Source organism: Lissotriton helveticus, chromosome 1_2, assembly GCF_964261635.1.
Source record: "Lissotriton helveticus chromosome 1_2, aLisHel1.1, whole genome shotgun sequence".
NCBI lineage: Eukaryota > Metazoa > Chordata > Amphibia > Caudata > Salamandridae > Lissotriton > Lissotriton helveticus.
In genome coordinates, this window is record NC_136058.1 from 272,610,033 (window position 1) to 272,628,550 (window position 18,518).

The 18,518-nt window shown below is 46.8% G+C and overlaps 1 protein-coding gene across 2 annotated transcripts in view; it reads left to right on the forward strand.

Moving 5' to 3' along the window:
- B4GALT2 (beta-1,4-galactosyltransferase 2) overlaps nt 1-18,518 on the forward strand; it is a 929,689-nt gene that overhangs the window by 827,588 nt on the left and 83,583 nt on the right. For both annotated transcript variants that reach the window (XM_078671715.1, XM_078671716.1), the window contains exon 5: nt 14,221-14,343. In XM_078671715.1, coding sequence (XP_078527841.1) covers nt 14,221-14,343 — 123 coding nt within the window. The remainder of the gene's footprint in view (nt 1-14,220; nt 14,344-18,518) is intronic.

Consider the following 18,518-nt stretch of genomic DNA (forward strand, 5'->3'; position numbering starts at 1 on the left):
TGGGATTCCTTTTTATTTTTTTTTGAAAAATATTTTTATTGCGGTATGTACAGAGAATACAATCAAGCAAATCTACCGACAGGCACTCATAAAGGAAAATAACTAAAATGATCATACAGGAGAATACACAGCCATGGAGCCCACAGCCCGGAGGCCAGGCGGCGGAAAGTCAAAGAGTGCCAAAAATATACTAGCATAACATTTGCATGAAATAAATGAATATCTCCAGTATCCGCTGTTTTCAAGGTTTGAATTCCTTGTGCGTACAAAGATCACACTCCAACATATAACAACAAAACAATTCCCCCCCACACTTGGCATTGCTGAAAATAGTTCGGTTACCTACTTAGGGCTCATTTGGGTCCTCTGGGAATCAAAGCAAAACACATAAAAAGACAATACGAAACCAACGTACGCGTCTAATAGGGCTCTACCTCGAACCAAGTCCCCCCTCCCTGCCTCCCGCCACGTCCTCTTCGGAGCTAGACTCCTCAGGGCTAAACAGTTCAGCACTGGTGGCATCCGAGTCATCGTCAGGCCAGCCTTCGGCACACATCATCCTCCAAGCTAATAAATCTTCCTGGAGCCTCTCATCACGGCGTGTAAACTGCATATGTGTTTCCTCGGCTAGGGACCACTCTCTAATATCCTTAAGCCACAGGGAGAACTCAGGGGCCCTCTGCCCCATCCAAGTAATAGCCACACGTCGCCTCGCCAGCACCAGGAGCAACTGCAGCAGCTTATAGGACAAATTCCTCTTTTTGGGCTTAGGGACTAGGGCCAATAGACAATGGAGCGGGCTCAAGGCAACCCAGAGGCTCGTGGCACGGCCGGCGTGTTCTACCACCTCCTTCCAGAAGCTCCCCACCAGTGGGCACTCCCAGGCCAGATGTAGGAATCCGGCTTTTCCCATCCCACATCTAGGGCAGTCATCCCATCTATCCGCGGAAATCCGGTTCAGGGAGACTGGGGTCCTGGGATTCCTTATTAACTGGATTTGGTCTATTGTACACATTTATTAGATAAATGGGTTTTTGCCTCTTGTAGTTATATTTACACCCAATAGATCTTGGGATTGGATACAAAGCGGGGTGCTATCTATTTCTAAAGTAATCTTAATCCAGATCACCAAGCCCCCAGATGGTCTCCCTCTTACTGAGGGGGAGGCATTCATACTAAAAGTTTTGTAACCAATTCTATGCGGTGTATCCAGTGACCAAGTCTCCTGTAATAGTATTATGTCCCATTGGTCTATATACGTGCACCAAATCGCGTCTTGGAGATTCTTATTTAACCCTGCAATATTCCAAGATGTGAGTTTTACTTCCAGTTCCACATTTGCTGGTGACGGTTTATGGCTAGTGTGGGAGACAGGGCTCCCTATACTGTAACTAATGGCCTTTAGATCTACTATTGGGTCTTGGCTACTAGTATGTATCAGTAGTGCCTGCATTAATCCCCCCCTTTCACTTGGCTCTTTTAATACCTGGTAAGTGGAGGGGGTCTGTGCCTTTTCGCTGCAGTGAGTCTCCTCGTCCATTTAAGTAGACTATTCTGAAACGAAGAACAAAACATGCACTTTCAACACCAGCAGCAGTCTTTCTCCCTTAGTGATTAACTGCAGCACCCCCAAAGAGTTCTAATGAACAACTAGAGCGCTAACATTTTTTATTCAAGACAAAAGCTTGCTACTTCTGAATGCCATAGTGTTGAAATATAAGCCGTTGAATTTAAAGCCTTTTTTGAAGAACAGGCTGAAGTAAATGAGCATTGAGATGTTAATGAAAGCTTGAAATTAAAACTAGTTAGAGAGGGACACACACACACACACACACACACCACACACACACACACACACACACACACACATCGTATATAACAACTAAAATGTCACTAGTTTAAAATTATGGAACTGTTAAGCAACTAAGAAAATGGGTTTGCTGAGTAAACTGATGTGGAAGGGGATGCAGTATTTATGCACATCTCTCTATAATTAGTTTTAGCCCCTTTAAAAATGATGTTTTATGTTAGCACTCTAAAGGGGCTAAAACTAGTTAGCGAGAGACAAGTGCATAGGTACTGCATCCCCTTTGCACATCTGTTTACTCGGCAAACCCATTTTCTTAGTCGCTTAACAGTTCCATAATTTTAAAATATTAACATTTAAGTATAGCATCCTCTTTACACATCTGTTTACACAACATACCCATGTCCTGTCCTCTAACAATGAAAAAAGAACAAGAATGGCACTACAGGTGATGTAGACCAAATTTAAGTACCATCCATACCTATTCAGCGGTTTAACAGAACGTCAAACCTGTTTGGCTGTCATAGCCTTGTTCATGACGCCAACTTCCTGAACAAGGCTCTGGCAGCCGAAACATATTGACATTCTGTTAAACTGCTGAATGGATATGGATGGTGTTTAAAGCCCGGAGCGCCGTTCTTTTTAGGTCTCGGCTAACGTAGGCTGCGCTTGCGCAGTCTCGCTGGCGAGATTTTATGTTTCTAGTAGTGGGGCTTGAACCCGCCCCTCTTCTCCATTGGCTGGCTTCCTAAACGGCGGCCAGCCATTGGAGAAGAGGTTTGTCTTTCAATTTAAGCCCCGTCTTTTTCGGATTGGGGGGCGTGTTTTTTCGGTCCTTTCTCTCCGTGACGTCCTCAGTCCAAAACACGCCCCCCATCACGCTGCCTGCACGCCCAAGTCGGCTCTCTGATTCGTTGACAACTACCAAATAAACACTACTATTGGTGTTCCTTATTAACCAATCAGAGGGCCGACTGGCGCGTGTTGTCTATGGCGTCCCTGTGGGGAAGACTTGCTGCTGGTGATGTTCCGTTGGGGGTATGCTAATTTGGGCTGCTTGGCCGTCCGGCCATGTAAATCTCTCCTGGGTATCGCTCTGCTCCGTTTATTAGGAACTCCAGGGAGAGAGAGCAAGCCTATAGTCAGGCGGGTTTGGTGGCGGGAGCGAGTGCGGACCAGCGGCTCCTGCGGCCCGCTCCAGGAGGGCTCGCGTCCGACCCACCTCTCCCACAGTAGGCTGCAGAGACAGGGGCTCAATTTTGATTTTGCAACGCGGCTCAGTGCGCGGTCCGGGTGGAGGGTGGGAGCCTCTTGTAAGTCCTCCCCACCGCCACCCCCAGCACACTTGCTCCTCACCTTCGCCCGCCGGAGGGCTCAGCGCGGTCCTACCCTGCTCTGCACTCTCTCCGAAGGCCCCCAGGCCAGGGACTTGGATCAGGCAGCTTGCGACGGGAGAGCTATTGGTGGTTGGTTCTCGCCGCAGCCTGCACACTTCACCTCAGCACCCGGTGAGTTCACTCCAGCGCCGATCAGGAAAGGGTCTCAGGGGCAGCAGCCTTTGAAAGCTGTGTCCAGTCACTATGGTCAGTGAAGGAGGTCTCGGTGTGTCATTTACGTTCTTGGCCGCCAGAGCTGTTCGTTATGGGCCGCCATTTTGATGTCTCTTGGGCCGCTCCGTGTGGGGTGCCTCACTAGGCTTCAATTCCCGTTGTTTTGCCACAAAAGCGGTGCTGCAGATGGGGACCGGTATAAGAGACGTTCCCTGATGTTTGGAGGAAATCTCGGGTGTTTTTGGCGGATAAATTGGCGGATAAATTGGCGAGGGCTGTGGAGCCGCTTCAGAAAGTGACCATTTCCCTCGGCCGCTAGCCACACCCCCCTATAGTGTTTAAAGTTCAAGTTCTCCCTTTCAGACTAGATTTTTAACAGTATTTTCAGATAAAGGTCTCGTGAAAAGACATGGGATATCTCAGAAACTGCACCTGGTGGCCCTGAAAAAAAGGAACAGGCGTCAGTGTAAATGACTGGTACCCATTGGCAATTTCGCACATCACTTCCAGAGTGAAACAATGTCAGCGTCAACATCTCGGTTAAGAGCGCTGGAATTTAATGTTCTGACGTTTTGGAAAATACGTTTTTCTTATGTAGGACCTCGTGCAACAAGCAGGGGAAAGACTACTTAAGTCGCCCATCCTATTATAGCCAGAAGTGCTTTTCCTTCTTTGTTAGTGCCCTCTTATGACGTTATGCCCAGTCCTCTTTCTCTGTTTCTTGTTTGAGCGTTCCTTGCCAGAGCGCCTGCGCACTAGGCTTACGGTCTTTCTCTATCTTGTGTTGAGTTCTGTTTAAGGTGTTCAGTGTGTACAGCAGAGTTGCAGTCTTTCAAAGCCCTCTGGGCTGCAGCGCTCCTGGCACTGGGCACTCCTGATGTGTGTTCCAGGCTGTGGAGAGGAGGATGTATCCAAACTCCCCGAAGCTGGGCCGTGCACCCTACCCTGCGCCGGTCGGTGACTTTCTGGGTAAAATGCCTCTGTCGCTCGGCCCTGCCATCCTCGCCCAGCACCAGCAACAGCTCATGGAGTTGAAGAACACAAGGTGAGGACCGTCTGGATAAAAAGCGTAAAAGGATAAGGGTGTTTGCGGGAAACTGGGTATTATAGAAGGTCTGTGGAGAGTGACTCCATGGGGCTTGGGTGTTGCGAGCCCACAAGAAATGCTTGGCAAATGACATTGGATGGCGAGTTCTGGCATTAGTTTAGGTGGAATGCTGCTGATGAGTGTGATGGGGGTTATGTTACTACTGGACGCAAGACATAGAGACCTTTTAAAGCTTCACAAACAATAACAAAACTTTGGCTACTCGCCAAAGCGTATGTTCATGGCTTTATGATACCATTGAAAAAACTATTACACAATGGTTCATTGTTACATGTTTATTTAGGTGTGTTTTTTGTTAAGAATAGTTTTCGCAACTCTTACGGTGTGTTAGAGCCAGACGGAGAAAGAATTTGAGGAGTTAACACCGGGATTGCCCAGACAATAAAAGTAGGACTAGAGCATTTTAGCTTTGTCAATGTGATTGTTTTAGCCATATTGTACAGTGTGGCTCTGTGTGTGTGTGTGGTTCTGTGTGTGTGTGGTTCTGTGTGTGTGTGGTTCTGTGTGTGGCTCTGCGTGTGTGTGTGGCTCTGTGTGTGTGTGGCTCTGTGTGTGTGTGTGTGTGTGTGGCTCTGTGTGTGTGGCTCTGTGTGTGTGTGTGTGTGTGTGGCTCTCTGTGTGTGTGCGTGGCTCTGTGTGTGTGGCTCTGTGAGTGTGGCTCTGTGTGTGTGTGGCTCTGTGAGGGTGGCTCTGTGTGTGTGTGTGGCTCTATGTGTGTGTGTGGCTCTGTGTGTGTGGGCATGGGTGCAAATGCAATAGGTCTCGCATTTGCGAGAGATTAAGCTATTGGCATTGTAAATGACAAAGCCATTTATTTATCTGTTTTCAAAACCAACACATAAATACAAATTTTGTCATTTACAATGCCAATAGCTCTAACTTTTGCAAAGGCGAGACCGTTGCATTGTAAATGCTTGTTCTTTTCCCATTGTCAGTGGACAGGATTTTGCAATAAGTATATGCTCGGGCACAAGAGTCTTTACGAGCACCCCCGGTATTCAGGCAGCTGGCCGGTGAATGCAAATTGCAGTAGAGGATATACATATACACTTTCACTGAAAAAAACAAAGGCTAAAATGATATTATATTTAGGTTAGGTGCTATGACCTTAACTTATGTTAAAAATACAATTTCTGAACTTCACTGAAAGCTAGAGAGCTAAGCAACACAAAGTGTAAAGTGAGTGTGATTCCAGACAGCAGTGTGTATGTCACTCGAATGCATTACAGCTGAGCTAAGTAAGAACATATTTTATATCTCATAAAGGCTGGAGTGCATTTGAGTAGCTGAAATCTAACTTCACCATTTCACTTGCAAGCCAAGGTTATCTGATTAGAAAAAGCTATCAATGCCAAGGTTGCAGCTTGGCTTCTAAAGTTTCAAATTAAATGCCACATTTTATTTTATATCTCAGGAGATCTCTTTTGCAGCAGAAGCTGCCAGAAAAACATAAAATCTAGAATCCCATGTTATGTTTTAAAAACAGGTGGAAGAAATATATATTTCACACCTACTTCCCAAAACACTGGTCTGTGCAGCTCGAGGCTGACTGGACCTGGACGCATACAGGTGTCCGCCAAAGAGACAATTATTGCATTTAAGAGATAAAAAAACACCTAGCCAAAAAACAGAGCAGAAGTTGCTGAACCAGTTCAGCAGGATTCTGCCACTGCAAAGATCAAACACCATAACCATAACTAAAGGGGGCGTGATGAGGCCTGCAAGATGGCGGCAGCACCTCAGGAGAGCTTAGGAGAGCTCCACCGCTGCCTGGGGGAAAATGACCTTCTGCTAGACCGGGCCTTTTCCTGGGGCCTGGATGGACTCAAGACATCTGGCTGACATCGCGGGCTGCAGTCAAAAAGACCTGCTGGATAAAACCTACCACTGGCTGGGCGAAGGAGAAGGCTGCGGCTGCAGGGCGGCAGCAGCCCCTGGCCTCTTGAGCACTGTTCGGATCGAGTGTTCCACAACCTGCTCCTTTCCTGCCCACGCTATACCGGACTGGTGGCTGGAACCCATGGGGGTGGCCGAATTGCTTGTGGAGCCGAAACCAGGGTCCGAGCCATGTGGCGGTGAGTGGCCTTGCACCGGGCCCTAGACATGGGGTGTGGTGGCAGTAAGCCCCCACTCCCTTCTTGGCTATTATGGCTGTTGCGTGGAGGTCGCGCGGTGGGAGGCCCCTGCTGCCGAGTTGTGCTGCTGGTGGTCTGCCAGAAGTGGCAGCGAGAGTTGTTGTGAGGTCTCCACCTGAGGGAACCCCCGGGGCTCTGAAGGAGCCTGAACATCCGCCTTGAGACATTTGGCGGCTGCAGGTGGGGCCCCAGCGGACCGCAGATCCTCCTTTAGTCCCTACCAACAGCCCCTCACTGACCCAGACTGAGACCCCAGATGACGGAGTGTGGCACCGTGACGCGAGGCTGCTTGTGACGGCCCTGCCAAGGGAGGTCTCACAGCGACATCCTGGAGGATGACTGGAGGATGCCACAGGAAATAGAGTGACTTAACAAGAGGCCAGAGAGGACCATAAGCCCGGTCCTTTCCGGCTTTGGTCCCTGCCAATCCGGATGTTGCCTCGGACGATGAAGTGTGGACCTGGATCCCGAGGCTGCTTGTGCCAGCCTCTCTGCAGGGGTGCCTGTCGGGCCTTATAGCTGCCCTCGGGACAACCGTAGGTAAAGGGGGCGGTTGCTACTCGAATTCTGTGATTTGCCATCTACAATGAGCAAGACCAAGCTGACAAATGCCGAAGCAGTGTGCCACACGGCCATGGAGGAGATCATGGAGGGCTTCACTGCGACTCTACAGACCCCCACATCGCTTGCCTCCTCTGCCGACCCCACGCTCGGTATGATTGATCATATACTAGTGGAGATCCGTGACTTCCGTTCTACCTTGGAGCACATAATCTACACATTGACCCTCGATCTGTTTTTTTTTTTTAGAACATCAACGCAGACTATGGGACAAGCTTCGCTAACATACTTCCGCCTACAGGACATCACCACAAAGGTGGACGACCACTCGACCCAACTTGTCTGAGCAGCCTATGAGCAGCTCCTGGAACACCGGTCTGAGGACATAGAGGGTCGAGCAGCAACAACATCCATCTTGTGAGGCTTCTAGAAGGAGTGGAGGGCTCCGATGCTACGCTGTGTGTGGAGTCTTGGCTTTGGGGGCTGGTAGACCTCCGTACTCCACCAAACTCCAGAGGTGTGGCTATCTGGATTGCCCTGGAGTCCCTTAGGCAGATTTAGACTCTGCCATTACCATGATGAGTGGTAAATCCTGCTACAGGTCCTACTAGATGGCTAGCTGTTGGTCCTGGGAAGCCTCTATGCCTAAACCATAATCAACCCCAATATCTTGCTTCCTACTCCCCATACGTGGTGACATGGGTTGGCTCCTGTGTGGCGACTTCATCGTTGTGAAGGATGCGGACCTGTACCGCCGCCCACACCACTGTGGTGCTGTCCGACTTGCTGACTCACTGGACCCTCTCGGAAGTCTGGTGGGAACATCACCCACTCGACAGAATATTGCTTTTTTCCCCCACCCCATCTCCTACATGCCTATTTCAATTATATACTCTGCTTCATGGACCTTGCCACACACACTGCAGATGCGACCTACATTGGCAAGACCTCCACAGACCATAATTCCCTTACGTAGAAGTGACCTGGGGGAGTATGCATAGCCACGTCCTCACGTGGATGCTGCAACCCCAATGGTTAGAAGACTCAATATTTCAATCCGACATGAATGAATGAATGGAAGAGCATTTATAAAGCGTGTGGTTACCCAAGGGCATCCCATCCCAGACATCCATGACTCTGTCACCTCCTAGTTTGCACGCCATGCAGGTTCAGCCTCCTTCCGCCTAGTGGAGTGAGAGTCCTTCAAAGCTGTGCTCCGTGGGGTGTGTTGTGGTGGGTGGCGGTGATGGGTGTCTGTCGTACACTAAACCGCCAGTTGGTGGATACAGATGAGAAACTGGACCTCTGTGAGAGGGAGGCGAGGGTGGATCCGACACATGTAGAATAGCTGGCCAAGGTGAGAAAAGCATATGCCACCTTGTTAAAGCACCTCCAAAGTCTAGACTGGACGGCTTACATGGTTTGCTTGGAGGCTGACCGCCCTGAGAGGCTTTTGGCCCTCTTTGTGATATCCTGCCCTCCAGGGACCCCAATACATAGGATTTATGACCTGACAAGCACAATACAGAATACCCAGGCACGGATTAGTGCAGCATTCTGTACATACTAGTCCTTTCTGTACAGCTTCAATACTGTTGCAGCGCTGGCAGCAGCTTTTCATGTGCTGGAGGGTTTACCACTGCCACAGATCCCCAGAGCCCTGCGGGCAAACCTCGAGGGCCCCTTCACTGAGCAGCAGATCAAGGAAGCGAACAGAGCCCTCCCAAGGTCTCTATCGCCTGGCCCGCAGGGCATACCTTTCAAATTCTACGCAACATATATGGCCTCCCTCTCCTCCCTGACCTGGTCAATGAGGGTCAGAATGGCTTTGACCTCGATCACAACACCTTGTTAAACATCCAAAGCCTCTACGCTATCCTGGTTGGCGCCCCATGAGTGTGGCCCAGCACAGTGTGCCTGTCTCTTGACCTGGCGCAAGCTTTTGATACGCTGCAATGGGAATACATGTTTTGGGCCCTCCGGCGATTTGGGTTTGGCCCGTACATGCTTGGAGGGATCCACCTCCTATATACAAATCCCACCACCAGAACGGACCATCATATCTCAGATTCGTATCATATACACAAGGGCATCAAACAGGGCTGTCCTCTGTCTCCCCTGCTGTTTGTATTAGCATTGGAGCGGATGGCAGCGTAATTACGAGCCAGGGGTGTTGGTTGGGGTATCCATTAGACACTCAGATGCATGTCATCGTACTCTATGCAGAGGATTTGATCCGTTATCTCGTCTGATATCTTGGTTGCCTTCAGGGAGCTCTTGGGCCTCAATCAAATGCACACATTCCCTGGTGTTCTCTCTTTCAGAGCACCTCTCTGTGCGACTGGTTGGTTAGGGGTGCCTGACATGGGCCCGCAAACCTTTAAATATCAGGAGATCCTAAATATACCATGGGATGGATGTTCTTGGCAGAATGATGCACTTGTTGCATTCTAAGATATCTCTCTGGACCACCGATCCTCTCTCGATGGCAGGCCAAGTAGCCATGTCAAAAATGGTGATGCTCCCCAGGTTGTTATACCACTTAGTCAATCTCCCGGTGACAACCCCTAGGGACAACCGGCAGTGTCTCGATTCCATGCTTTTAGATCTGATCTAGGACTCTGGGAGGCGAAGAGTGGCATTGCTCACACTGAATTGCCCCCTGCTGGGGAGGTATGGTGCCCCAAATTTCACGCATCACTATTTGACTGTCCAGCTCCAGTGGGTGGCCCAGTGACTGACTGGCTACCACACTGATGAAACGAAAATTCCCTGGGTGAGGGTCCTTGGGGCTATGGGGGCTTTCATGTGATACAGAGAGAGGAGTTTCGGGGTATTCAAAAATTCCCCATAGCAGATAACTTGGACTTGATCATTTGCGACCTCCTGCTCCAGTTAGAATATAATTCCCAGCCCCTGTGGGCCTGTAGTAGGTGATCCTGTACATGCATCCACGGCCCTTCATTTATTCCCCTGGCGAGACCATTTGCCCTTTTGCCCAGCTATACCCCCATCTATCTGACTGCAGACATGACCGTCCACATCTTCTTTTCCTCAGGCCCAAGACTGCTTTTTAGGTCTCGCCTGAGCCAGCATTCATGCATTGCTCTGCAAGGCATTTAGTAAGGGCTTTTGAACTCTGAAAACACGCTCGTGCATGTGCTTTTTTTTTTATTAACCCGCAATTGGCCTGTGCATGCGTCTTTCTTAAAAAGACAGCACGCAATCAGTCCAAGGCGGGTGATTTTTCCACCTTCTTTGTTCCCTGGTCTAGGGTGCTCAGGAGCGAGCAGCGGCCCCGCACTGTGCCAGCTGCATCCCTGACATTATTTGCCGTGCGCACGCGCGCACTACTCGTGGGCCTTTTTTATTTCCTTTTAGCGCACGCACAACTCCCGGGCTTGTTTATCTTTACCAGTACTGTAGTATATTTTCATAAGCCCACCAATGTTTATTCAGACTACAACATACAGCCCTTGAGACAGTATGTAATTACAGCTCCAACTTTATTAGTAGGTATGTGCGCCTGGTATGTTTCCACACTTTTAACAGGAAATGCAAATTATGCTCCTGTACTCTCTAGACCTGCATTTGCCTAGTTATGTACAAGTTTCACCCTCCCATTATGGCACCATGACACTAGTCCTCTCTTTATGTTTATCCGCAAATGCGGAAACCGGAAGCAAACACCTAAAAACAGTCTGCACTCTCACTATATTTAAAGAGTCAAGCGGATGCATGCGACGGCACCACGTCGACCCTAGTGACCAACTCTGGAGGTCAGCACTATTCTGATAGATTTAAAACTATCAGAGTGCCTCCTATTGTGCAGTACGGCGTCCCTACGGCTATGTTAGGCTATCTGAGCAATTTGTTTTTGCCGTTTCTATTAATAGCCAGTAAATGGCTCACTTGGTTTATATGCCACATTTTGTAAGACTCGTTTCAGCGTTCGGCAAAGCATGCTTATTAGCATGGGTAGCAGCGTGCCCTGGTAGTCACCAATAACATGTAATAGATTATGAACGACATTGTATAGTAACAAGGGCGCTAATCACCTATACAAATTGATTTGACCAGCATAGAACACCATAACGCAGGAAGGCCTTTGGAGTTAGTGACGAGTTAAAATTCGTAAAGGATATACTATGAGGCACCTGATTAGTTTCATCGTGCCAGGCTGTGCGGTCAGGACCAGTTCTTGCCCCTGAGCCAGTTTTGGATTCTGACCAGGCAATTATATAGATACAACAGGGTCAAGATGCGATAACTACTTACACTGCAAGCCCCATATTATAAAAATCTGGCGAGCAGACATGATGATGGTATATCGCTGTATTTAAGTGCAGACTTCTAACATCAGTCTCTCTCTATCTTCATAGTCTTCCGGTTATGTAGGCCCGTCCATGGGCAACTAGAGAGGACCACATAAGTTGTTGAGATACTGATATCAGTGGGAGCGAAGTTTTGGAGGAGTCTCTTAGGTCCTCGGGCATATCGAATATAAAATTGAACAGGTTAGTACGGTCATTACCCCTACTGCTGTTTTAGTGTTACAACTTGAGCCAGTATTCTCACAGATAGTTCACTATTCATTACAGGGAATAGCCAATCTTCTTTCCCCACACTCAAGAAATATTTGGCTAGCTACACTTTTGAAAATCATCTTTTACCCTTGAGGGAGGTAAGGAGTTAGACTGACGTAATGATACCAACATCAGGTTGAAGTATAAAAAAATTGTAACAAACAAGCATGAGAACAGGCAGGAAGAAGTTGCCAGAGGTGCAAGTACAAAAAAACTAGAAGACATTTTTATGTTAAAATCTTTTTTTAATCAGGTTTTTCAGTTGTATATAATGCTGTCTTCGTTTGTATAAAGGCAACAAAAATGCTTCGCACTTTTTATTATAACTTTTCAACATAATGCACAGCAGCCGCAATGCTCTACAACATAGCCAAACGTTCTGGCTAAACACATAAGGTCCCAAAGGCGAGACCTATTAGCTATGCCAATGCTTGTTTACATTCTTTCTACTTGGCGGTAATCCTCAATACTGTTGCCCCGGAGAGTTTCCTAGGTGGGAGGAGGGTGTTGTCTTCCTTCCTTTTTGTGTATGGTTCATTTTCATTTTCTATATTCTAAAAGACACACTAAAGTGGAGACCAAGCTTCCCAGGCGAATGGGGGGCACACGAGTCACCTCTGCCTTACCGGAATGCGGATTTGCCCTCCTATTTGCTGTCTGTATACATCATTCTGATGAATCCTGTTTTATGTTCTTTTTTCATGTGTCAATAAAAAATGGCTTATTAAAACACCATAATTGAAGTGCTGGACAGTACCTTTACAGAAAAGGACCCACATGCAAGAGGCTTCACCACTTCCTGAGCAGCCGAGAAAAAATAGTCAAACTGGATCCATTAAACTTTGAACCTACCATTCACATGTAGAGCCCCTAGGGTCTTACCTAACTTCTTTAACATATATATTTTCTGCATTATTAATATAGGTGAGACCTCCATCGGTTCATGCATGGACATCTTCAAGGAGTAGATGCGAAGAAGCAGTCAGTCTTAAATGCAAGGGGCAGTCCTGTGACTGGACCTTTGACACGTCTCTTCCCACCGCATCACCTCTTTCCTATCATCTTGAAATAAACTATCACCTCTGCTATCTCTGGAAAAAACTACTCAGCTCAGTAGTCAATACCTAACTACACTATAGAAATGTAGTCTTTGTCTGCAGTCTCCATTACCCACTGCCTAGTCATCAGAACCGTAAACCATAGGAGCCCAATTCTTCGCCAGCCTGACATGGGGGGGACGTCTTGCTCCCAACCTCTAAAACCTATACGTGCTCTCTTTTACGGCCAGGATAAAATTCTGAATGCTTTGTCTCATTTACAAGTACAAAGCAAGTCTCTGCAACAAAGTGACCTCAATATCTCTCACCATAGTCCTCAGCTCTGTCTGACAAATCTTTCTGACTTTGTCTCCTCCAAGTGTTTCTTATGCAAGCCCCTTCAAATCAGAAGCACCACTGTACTTGTGCCTCTCTCAAAAGGACAGACAGCGTTTCTTCTCTCTGATTCTAAAGGCTCCCTGTCCATCAAGAACCTTGGGATCCAGGTTATCTAGATCCCATCTCTTTAGGTATCTGGTGCAACAAGAACCTGCTACCACTGTGTAACTAGGCAGAAAGGCATGAAACATTGTTAATGCAACACAGTGCACAAAGCAGCAGCAACACCCGCCTTAAGTTGTGACCATTACAACCAACATGGTCTTTTAAATTAACTAACATTGCCATGGCCAGAAAACCCCCTGTCTTCTGTTCCAGGGTGCCTCTTACATCATCTGTGTAAAAAAAAAAATCTTTGTGTTGTAATGCCTGTTTATTTACATTTAGCATAGAGTTCTTGCATGTCTTAGCATCCCGCAACACAATATCACCCTTGAATAAACTAATGGCAAATCATATCAATAGAGCACCGTACTTAAACATAGTTCCTTCCCGTGGAATTTTATCTAATTTTTGGAAGGAAGTTTCAGCATCTTGGCGGGCGAGAGTATTATTTATTTTATAACCATATTTGCAGAGTGCGGTCATAGCCACAGAGGCAGAAGTATTAGATTGCCCTTGACCTTGAGTTTTATGGATGTTCCAGTCCATTATCCCTCTGTTATCAATATTGATGTTTTATTCCCAAAGTGTATTCTTCTATCCAGGGTCTCAAACACAGCATTCAGTCCTGCAAAAGTATTTGAAAAGACTGGCAAATCATGATCATATTTCTTGATTTTAGTGGAGCGTGCCTGTCTTTCGTCCTCTTTTATTTCACTGCCACTTGCTCAATAGGCGTCACAGTAGCAGACAGCAGTGGTGAGAGCAGGCAGTGGTGCATTGATATATGAAAGGTTTTTGTTTCTTGAGAAGATATAGATGGTATTTTGTTTTTTGCCTGTAAATGACTCTTCTGTCTGACAACCACTGAGGCAAGCACATATTGTCTTAAAGTTTGATGACCTGTTGACTTGTAAATTGTTTGTCCATTCCAGGCTACCATATGCAGGATACTTTGGTGGAGTATCCGGCTTGAGCAGGAATCAGTTCATGAAGATCAATGGCTTCCCGAATGAGTACTGGGGCTGGGGCGGAGAAGATGACGACATCTACAACAGGTGAGTGAGCAGGGGGTAAATACAGAAGCTCGCTAAGTCTGGAGATAGACTTCCATTAATAACACATCTGTGACTAAGAGCATTTGGTCCAAGAAAATTGCTTCCCATCTCGAGATGAGCTGTATGAGTAACCCTACATATATACATCTATGCACAGAACACAATTATGCCCTCTTACTTTTTTAATAGGAGACACCCACCGATTGGTGGAAAAAACGGTCTAGAGTGTGTGATGAGACATGAATGTTGATCAAAGGTGCACCTCTCAGTGGGACTGCATCTTCTCCTTGACAGCTAGGAGGGGTAGTCCATCATATGGTATGAGCCCATGGTCCATTACTAGTCTGTCCAAGTAAGAGAAATGGAGAAACAAGATTGGCTTGTAGTGTGACTTTATACAACACTACATGGTGTATATTACACCCCTCACCCTCTTGTTGTTCTTGGTTTTGGAAACACATTTGTCCCTTCACCATGTTAAAGTTGTAGGGTTGGAGTTTGCTGGGCCAGAGGGCACATCTTGCTGGGCTTCTCCGAAGACGTGTATTCTTAGAGCTCAGGGGCATTGCCATTTTGAGGTGCTTATTCGACAGGGGCGTTGCGCCATCATTCAAGTGTAGATCTGGATAGAGGAACCACTTTGGATGCAGAGAACTAAGTAGTGAATTATAATTCTGAGGCAGGTGCACAACCAGGCTGATTGCCAGTCACTCTGGCTTCTAATTGAGAGACTAGAGGTGGTTAGAAAATTATCAGATGGATCAGTAACCTGCCTTGGCCCACTTTCCTACAGCTGTTGCTGTGGCAAGGAAGACTACATTGAAAGTAGCATCATAAAAATGATGTGCGCGGTCCCCTGAGAAGGAACAGGCCCGGTCACAGAATTACTGGCTAATCAATGTGTGCCCCATTAATTCAAGACCTGCCGGTTGATTATCCTATCTGCCAGGGGTTTCCTTAAGATAGTGTTTTTTTCACTATTTATCAAAAAGCAGTGGCCCACACCATTGCCCGTTAAAGACGACAAAGGGAAGGAAAAGGCCAAGTAGGCAAAGTCAGATCATTTTCTTTCAACCGAGACACTTGGCCACCCTGGTAGAGAGTGAGGAACCCCAATTTTAATGGGTGGCAGAGCCCTTGGAAAGTCTCACTCCTTGATTCTAGAAAGCCTTGGTGACACAGGGCAACACAAGGAATACTTAACCCCTTCACTGCTGGGGCAAATTCTGCCGCGAGGGGGGGGGGGGGCGGGCTGGGTGTGGCGCTCCAGTACTGAGGACGGCTCCCGGCTGTCATAAATCACGGTGGGCTTGTGCTCATGACGGCCAGGAGCCGTCCGAACTCCGGCCACTGATTAATTCCCTCGCACAGGCGGGGAATTAATACCGCGTGGGAGGAGCGACAACGTACAGACGGCTCCCGTCCATCATGAGCACACGCCTACTGTGACTCATGACCGCCGGGAGCCGTCATGAGCACCCAAGGTGTTAAAAAGAAGTAATCTTGGTAGAGGAGACTTTGACTTTACTAACAACTTAAAAACGTATACATACTGCAGAAGCTTCAGTACATAAACTCTCAACAAAGGTCATACAAATTCAGTCCTGAGTGTTAGAAATAAAGCGGTATGGTAACGGTAGGGTGGATTCAGTAGCCGTGGTACCACTGCTTTGATCCAATTAGATCCCAGGTAGAGTTTTTGAAGGACTCATCAAGGGCAGCAAGTCTTCTTTTGCTGGGAGTCCCACACCTTGCAGAAAAAGTGTCACTACCAGGACTCAATACTGAGTTGTTGCAAACAAGATTGTTTTCCTAGATGGCCTTTGCGAATCATACTGCGATAAGCATATCAATTGCCCAAAGAGTCCACGAGAGGGCGGAGAGTCCTTGGGATCATTCTTGGAAATACTGAGGAGCTGAGAGAGAGGTGATATTAAAAGCAGTGACTGGAAGAAAGCAGACACCTGAGGTTGCTGCTTGTCTCCAACTACAACAGGAGCATTCAGCAGTGAATGTAGGCAGCTGCAACAGAGTAAAAGAACTACCTTCACTGTGGAAGCCACTCTTCGTCATCCTGCCAAATGAAGTCGCATACGAGGATTGAACACATATTTTACGCCGATGCAAGCTCCAAGTGCCGTCGTAGAGGTAGCGCGTCCTAAGTTTTGGGTGGGAGACTGGACTGGACCATGCTGCTAGGTTATTTCCATTCAATGAAGGGTTTCCACGACATTAGTCTGAATATAATTGTTCCACAGTTGGCCAATAGTGAGACCGTGGTTATATGTGTTACTCTTTGCTTGTAATATGGAGCTTAAAGTTGTTGGGTTTTCAGGTATGGTACCTGTATATTGTGGTCATAATATTGTCTGGCACAAATATTGTGCCCTAAATGTTATTTACAAAAGTATTGTCTCACTGGAGTTAACAATAGAAAATCTACACCCACAAAGATAAAATCTTTCTAAAATATATTTGGGCACACGATGTATGGCAGGCGATGCCCATGATGTACTGACATACCTTTTTTCCATAATGTTTGCTCCAACACCCTCCTCCTTGTAGCCTTCCTGTTACTAATCACGAGTGAGGTGATTGTTTGCTAAAATGAGATTGTTGCAGAGATGCATAGCTGATGAGTTGTTAACAGCTGTATGTTGAATTAATAGTAAATATTAAGGCACAAATAAAAGTGGTGCGCTTGTTAATCTCGATAAGCGACAAACCTGACTAGTTAATCCAGTCACTTAGGCGTGAACAATGAATAGGTGAAAATCAGAAAAGATGACCTTTCGATATCCTAAATGCTCGCCTTGACCGGCTTCACTTTCCAGCTGACAGTCAAAGCAAAAGCACCATCAAAACAGATCTCTCCTGACAATTAGGGCGACATGGTGTCAGCGCTACCTCCTAATTAAAGGAAGCTTTCCCGCCTGATGACAGATTTCAGAACAGCAGTCCCAGACATGGTCCTTTTTCATCTGGTTGCATCAGTTCTGCTCCATGGCCCAATGACAGCACTTTCACCCTCTGAAAGGAAACCTACTCACTGCAGCACATATGTTCGAAAGCCTGAAGACGTTCAACCATATCAACCCATCGCTAAGGGAACTACATTCGCTCTCCCTCCAAGCCCACCTCATCTTCAAGATCAGCTGCATCCTACACAAGGCTACGACAAATGTATTTATTAAAAAAATGTATAAAGGGCACTGTGACCATTCGGGTATCCTGGCGCTGGTAGAGACTCGCCGGGACATGAGAGGGAGAAGGAAGGGGTAACGAGAAGACTGCAACTGAGATAATTTCAGGAGTGATCAAAAATGCTGCTAAATACAGTGCTACATTATACGCCTGCATTGCTTCGGGAAGAGCCACGTTTTCTGGGCTTTTCCAAATTGCAGAAGATTGATCAGGGATCTGATGGGGGCAGAAGGAATTTTCAGGGCTTTTCTAAATTGCAGAAAATTGGTCCGGGATCTGATGGGGGCCTGAGGCTGATTCTGCTCTCACCATGAAAGCACGTCCGCTATATCTGGTCTTCCTGAATTTTGGAATGCACACAAGGTTGGCAGTTGCAGAGCGAAGGCACCTTCCTGCGGAGTGTTTTTTTAGTCTGTTTCGTAATGGCACTGGTCCACTACCCTGGAGGGCTTTAAAAAGAATACAAAGCGATATAAAAACGAGAACAGCAAAGATTAAGGCATTGGACAAATGGTGGCTGCGCCTATCCCGTGTTCCTAAGTAAGTTTCACAAAAAATTCCACCATGTGCGCATACACAATATAAGCAACTGCTGCCATGGTACAGACCTAAAAGAAGGACATTTCTATTTTTACCAGAGAGGTGCAGCACAATTAATAACAATAATAAGAAATTTTAAAAACAATATACAGAGTACATTAAATTCTTCTCTTTATTATGTTTTCCTTCTTAAAACTGTCACAAGTTTACATCAGAAACAGCCAGCGCGTTTCGTCCATAACAATGGACTTCTTCAGGTCTGTAACGACAATAGATAACATAAAAAAAAAAAACTACCTATAACATGAACGTTCAAAACCGTACATTGAATAAGTGTATATCCCGTTTTCATTAGCCCTGTTTAAAAACTCACATTTAGAACAAATCAAGGAGCTACAAATTGAAACAATTGTTACACATTGATATTCCTA